Here is a 6,147-nt window from a genome sequence, read left to right as displayed (position 1 = left end):
CTCAAGCACTTGTGATTTGAATATGAGGAATAATGCTTAGCTCATCTGACTCTAATCATTCATGAAAAATAAGAAATAAAAATTTCATCCTAGTGACTCAGTATGCATTGGACCACAAACATCCACTTGCTATCAATTGGCTAACACTGAGAAGATTATATCTAAGATTGGGTGTAAATTACATTTTCCATAAGAGCTTTTCCTTGCCAGGACTTGTATTGATTACCATTGTTCCTTGCCCTTCAACCATGATCTCCTTATCATCTCCTAATTGTATAGACAACTTCCTTATTTCATCAAGTTTTTTGAAGAACAACAACTATCAATCAACCAAACAACTCCTACACCTCTAGCCATTTCACTTAATTCATAATGAGCCATGAACAAGTGATTAGTTTCATTTTCCTCAGTCATGTTTACTCCTTTCTCTTTGAACTAGCATTATGCTTTTACGTGACCGTATTTTTTTTTATAGTTATATACACATTAGGCTTGTAGTTCCTTTGATTGTTGTTGTAGACTAGACTTAGTTCAACACTTCACCAAGACCATTAGGCTCTTTATCTCCATGTGCCTCTTCATTGTCCTCCGCTAGAGAACTTATCAACTTCTCATGCATGGGAGACCTCTCTTTTCATATGAAGGACTTTTTCTTCAGTTTTTTCAATTGATCTATTCAATTCATTCGAGCTTCATGGGCGACAATGATGTGATCAAACTAAGGTGGCAAACTCCCTAACATCTTTGCCACTACAGTTTGGTTAGGTATGTTATCACCATATGCCTTCATTTGAATGACAACCTCCACTATTGTTTATAAAAAGTTTTGTACCACTTCACCGTATTCATATGCATGACTTCAACCTCAATGATTTTGATTCTTATAATTTCAAATGATTTAGCTCACCTTTATTAAATTGTTTATTTATTTTCATGCTTTTGAGTCAATATATATATTGCATCACATGCTCTTAATAGAGTTTTTTATTTACCTAGAAATTTATCACAAAAATTGACCAAAAATGAGTATCTTTCCACATACATATATGTATGCATGTATGAGTGGGTATTGAATATTTTTTTGAAGTATATGGATAAAAAAATGGGCAATGTAACCATACATGAATACTGCACCATAGATGCCAAATCAAATTACATGATGAAAAAGTAAATTAAAATAAAGGTCATGTAGAAAGTTAATATGGCATAAAGTGCCACATTGATAAAATTATAAGCATCATCAATAATAACAATTTTACTTAGATAGAAGGACTGTATTGAAAATTTTAAAATATAATGTTACAAAAAGAGAAAATTATCTATAGGACCTTGTAAGTTTTCATTCTTCCTAGATAATCCCTCTAATATTTCAAAATTCCACACAGTCCATGTCCTTTTCATGTATTCACCCTTCCATTCTTATTGTTGACTATGTCCATCTTTTTCGTATAATCCCTGAATTCCCCATGTGAGGGTGTGAGAAAAAAATTCAAACTCCCACCTAATCATGTCATTTCTTTTGGGGAGTTGTATGGAGTATTCTTTTTTAAGCTTCTTTGCAGATTTTTGTCTATATTCTTTTTTAAAAATATTAACTTGCATCCTTGATATAGAAGCAAGCCCTCTTGCTTCTCCTCCTTCATCACTGTCATGCCCCGAACATGGAGCATTGACAAACGGCCGCATACCTATAAGGTCGTGACCAAGTAGGCACACAAAGCTTCAAAACCTGTCTCACACTAGATGAAACAACCTTTAACAAAGACATTAACTTTCAAAAACAACATAGAGGCACAATGCCCGAATTATGACGAAAGCAAATAACAAGTGTCTCACATGACATTAAACATAAGACAGAAGTTCTAAGTTCACAACAAAGAAAGTTTATTAACTTGATAAAGAACTAGAAGGCGACTTGCTCAACGACCTCGCTAAGCTGTCCACCACCCAACCCTACTCCTGATCTGAAAGATAGAGAAAACAACTTAATGAGCTTGGGAGCCCAGTAAGAAACTACTAAAAATATAGGGATCACAAAAATTCAATAATTTCTAAAAGCATACAAAATTTAACATAACAGAATAATATCAAAAGAAACCCAGAAACCAGAAATAATCCAAAACGAATTTAATTTACCAAAGTATCGAGCATATAAGTCCCCCAAACAACTAATGCCAAAACAAAACATCAGAACTCATTTATTTAAACTCGGTGACCCGATTCAGATTTCAGAACTCATAAGTTTACCCTCGGTGACCCGAGCCAGAATATCAGAAGCCGTTATTCTTCACCGACGGAACGGTGCGAAACTATAGTTTCTATGTCAGAAGTACATGTCGACACGGTCAGTGTTTAACCCCCAGTGACAGGGTTATTGCACAGTTAATTGGGGACTACGAATTTCTATACAAAAATATGTCAGGTCCAAAATTATCGTCAACACAATAAAACTAAAATTTAATGATCCCGTTTTCTAACAAAAAGTAATCCAATTATATCAAATAATCAACTATTAATTAAGAACATATTCCACACAATTTTGAAAAATTAATTAAATCTGAAAATAGCATTAAAACAAACATAATTAATCAGGAAAACAAAATATATATATATATACACTTTTCTAGCAATCCAAAGCAAATAAAAAAATCATAAATTAAACAGATAAGCTGATTCGGAATCCAACATTTCAAAGAATAATACCATAATAATCATAAAGTAAATAAATAGAATAAATCAGAAAAGGTATCATAAATCATTCGTGAGCCTTTGAATAATTTAACAGTAAAACAGAAGTTAATTAAATAATTACGTAGATATTTATCGTAAATAAAAAATTTGCTTATACATATATGTACATATTTATATGTGGTGTACTTGCCTGACTAGCTAACACCAAAGCTACAATTACCACGAAATTAGGCTTCCACAGAACACCCTATATTTTAGGGCCCCTGCAGGTCCCATTGAGAGGACATTCCAATGTATTAAAACGCTAAACATGCTACAAATACACAGGAATATACAATGGATCAAATTCCTACCCTAACTATCATAATACTTAAAACATCCAACAATCCAATTTATATAAACATATACATGTATATATTTATATATATAAATATGTGTGTGTTAACTATTCATACATAAAACTTCTCCACTAATTCCTAGGAAATCAAAACAAATATAGTATCTAAAACAATTGATCAATTATAATATATATATATATATTAATATAAACGGACTACAGAACCTGAACCAATTTGGTTTCATAAATTCAGTGGGATTTCTATCTACACAACTATACATCCTTGAAGTAAAAGCATCATATATCATCAAAATATAAGCAACATTACTTTACACTAAACACAACATCAGAACCAATAACTTAATATACATACATATATATATATATATATTCATATACTATATGTGCTAAAATAGTGGACACAGCCTGCACACTAATTCTGAATCAATGACACACAAAATAAAACTGAATTTGAAAGAAATAAAGATATATATATATATATATATATATATATTTGCTAAAACAGTGGACGCCACACAGCCAGCACACTAAATCAAATAATAATAATAATAAATAAAATAAAATAAACTGAATTTAAAAGAAATATATATATATATATATATATATATATGATTCTTATCAAATAAAGAATAATTATTTTTTTTTAAACATAGGGAATCTAAGCATGAACAGAGGCATTAACAAACTTGCAAATCAATGTTGAAAATTCATTGTGCAATAGGCAGTATCAACATGAGATAATCAATCCACTAAACATACAACATAACCCTAATCAAGATCAATAAAACAATGCCACGACAAGATCTAGGAGGTAATAAAAAAACTCCACCACTTAACCCTAGATCTAGGAAGAAAACGCTTACCTCACAACGATAAGAACACAACCCTTGACGAAGAGGCCTATCTCCGTCCTCGCTCACTGGCACCACACACGAAAAAGAAAAAAAGAAGAGCAAAAAGGCAAGATCTCTCCCTCTTTCTTGGTCCAAACGAGATTCAATATCGGAAGAAACAAAGAGACGGCGGCTAGGGTTTTGAAACCTAATACAATATAAAGATTAGGGAAAAAAAAGGTTTTTCTTTTTCCTTCTCCGTAATCGCCATGCATGCAAAATAAATGAATTAAATAAAAAAATGTATGGGGCCCATAACTCCTCCCTCCTAAAAAAAAGTTTAGTCCTCTAAACTCTTACCTGATCAGATGAAAACGATATGGGTATCTCTCTCTCATCTCTGACTCTAATTCCCATGTCGCTTCACGTTCTAAATGATTGCTCCACTGAACCTTTATATAAGGAATGATCGGTCTTCTCAAAACTTGTTCTTTGAAATCCACGATCTTCACAGGACGCTCCTCATATGTTATATCATTGTTGAGTTCAAAGTCTGAAAACTGTATTACATGATTAGGATTTGCGATGAACTTCTTCAACATAGAAACGTGGAACATATTATGCATACGGGAAAGAGCTGGCGGTAGTGCAAGCCGGTATGCCACTTCACCAATGCTCTCTAAAATCTCAAATGGGCCAATAAATCGAGGACTGAGCTTCCCTCTAATGCCGAAACGAATTACTCCTTTGGTTGGAGCGACCCTCAAGAATACATTATCTCCCACTTTAAATTCTAAAATTCTTCTCCTGTTATTAGCATAACTCTTCTGTATACTCTAAGCCGCCCGCAAACGATCTCTGATCAATCGGACTTTCTCTACTGTTATTTGCACAATCTCCGGCCCTAACAATTTTCTCTCTCCCACGTCATCCTAGCAAATAGGTGATCTGCATCTCCTGCCATACAATACCTCATAGGGAGCCATCTGGATGCTTGCATGATAGCTATTGTTATAAGCAAACTCAATCAAAGGCAAGTGTCGATCCCATGAACCCCCAAAATCTAGCATACAAGCCCGAAGCATATCCTCCAAAATCTGAATCGTCCTCTCACACTGCCCATCAGTTTACGGGTGAAATGCTGTGCTGAAAGTAAACGTAGTTCCCAAAGCCTTATGCAAACTTTTCCGGAAGTGTACCACGAACCTGGTGTCCCGATCTGACACGGTTGACACTGGAACACCATGCAGCCTCATGATCTGGTCAATATACACCTCTGCTAGCTTCTCCAAAGACATGCCAGTTTTTACAGCCAAGAAATGTGCGGACTTGGTTAATCTGTCAACCACTACCCACATACTAACAATACCCTTGTGGGTTCTAGGAAAAACCCGAGACACAAAATCTATCGCGATATTTTCCCACTTCCACTTTGGGATCGGAGTGGTTGGAGAAAGTCCGCTCGGTCTCGATGCTCCACCTTAACCTCTCGACAGAGTTAAACAACGTGCCTACAAAGCTGGGCAATCTCCCGCTTCATGTTATTCCACCAAAAAGTACTCTTCAGATCCTTGTACATTTTAGTGCTGCCATGATGAATTGAATGGCTGGTGTAGTGAGCTTCTTCCATGATTTCGTTCTTTAACTACGAGTCATTTGGAACACGATCCGATCTCCAAACCTTCTTGAACCATCTGGTGGATTCGGGAACTGAAACTTGAGTGCCGACTTCTATCTCTCGTCGAATCTTTTTGGGAATAGGCTGTCTTTTCGCCATGCTAGCTTGAATTCTCTCCAAAAAGCATAGGCCGCACTCACTAAACTCGCCAAAGAACCACCTTCACTTTGTAATATCATATGTAGCTCCATTCTTCTCATATCCTCCGGGGAGTGATCTTTTGGGATGTAATAAATGAAGCTACATTACTAGAAGAATTCCTACTTAGTGCATCGAGCCCACTACATTTGCCTTCAAGGATGATAGCGATAGTCAAATCATAATCCTTTAGCAACTCGACCATCTCCTTTGTCCCATGTTCAGCTCTTTCTGGGTGAAGATGTATTTAAGGCTCATGTGATCTGTAAAGCACCTCACAAGTCTCTCCATACAATTAATGTCTCCAAATCTTAAGAGCGAAAATCACTGCTGCTAATTCTAGTTCATGATTGGGTCACCTCAAATGGCTTCAACTGCCTAGATGCATAAGCCACCACATGACCATTACGCATCGATACACACCCAAGACACAGTTTTACAAGCATCGC

At 35.4% G+C, this 6,147-nt stretch overlaps 1 protein-coding gene across 1 annotated transcript; it reads right to left on the bottom strand.

Annotated features, from left to right (window-relative positions):
* Nucleotides 1-4,238: 4,238 nt before the first annotated feature.
* On the bottom strand, nt 4,239-5,659 carry LOC120272557. Its single transcript, XM_039279413.1, has 4 exons — nt 5,532-5,659; nt 5,082-5,220; nt 4,854-4,997; nt 4,239-4,709 (listed from the first exon to the last, which is right to left on the bottom strand). Exons 1-4 carry the CDS (start codon nt 5,657-5,659, stop codon nt 4,239-4,241), a joined length of 882 nt encoding a protein of 293 aa, XP_039135347.1.
* Between the last annotated feature and the right edge of the window lie 488 nt (nt 5,660-6,147).

This window comes from Dioscorea cayenensis, chromosome 2 (genome assembly GCF_009730915.1).
Source record: "Dioscorea cayenensis subsp. rotundata cultivar TDr96_F1 chromosome 2, TDr96_F1_v2_PseudoChromosome.rev07_lg8_w22 25.fasta, whole genome shotgun sequence".
Lineage (NCBI taxonomy): Eukaryota > Viridiplantae > Streptophyta > Magnoliopsida > Dioscoreales > Dioscoreaceae > Dioscorea > Dioscorea cayenensis.
This window is presented reverse-complemented; position numbering and strand designations above follow the sequence as displayed.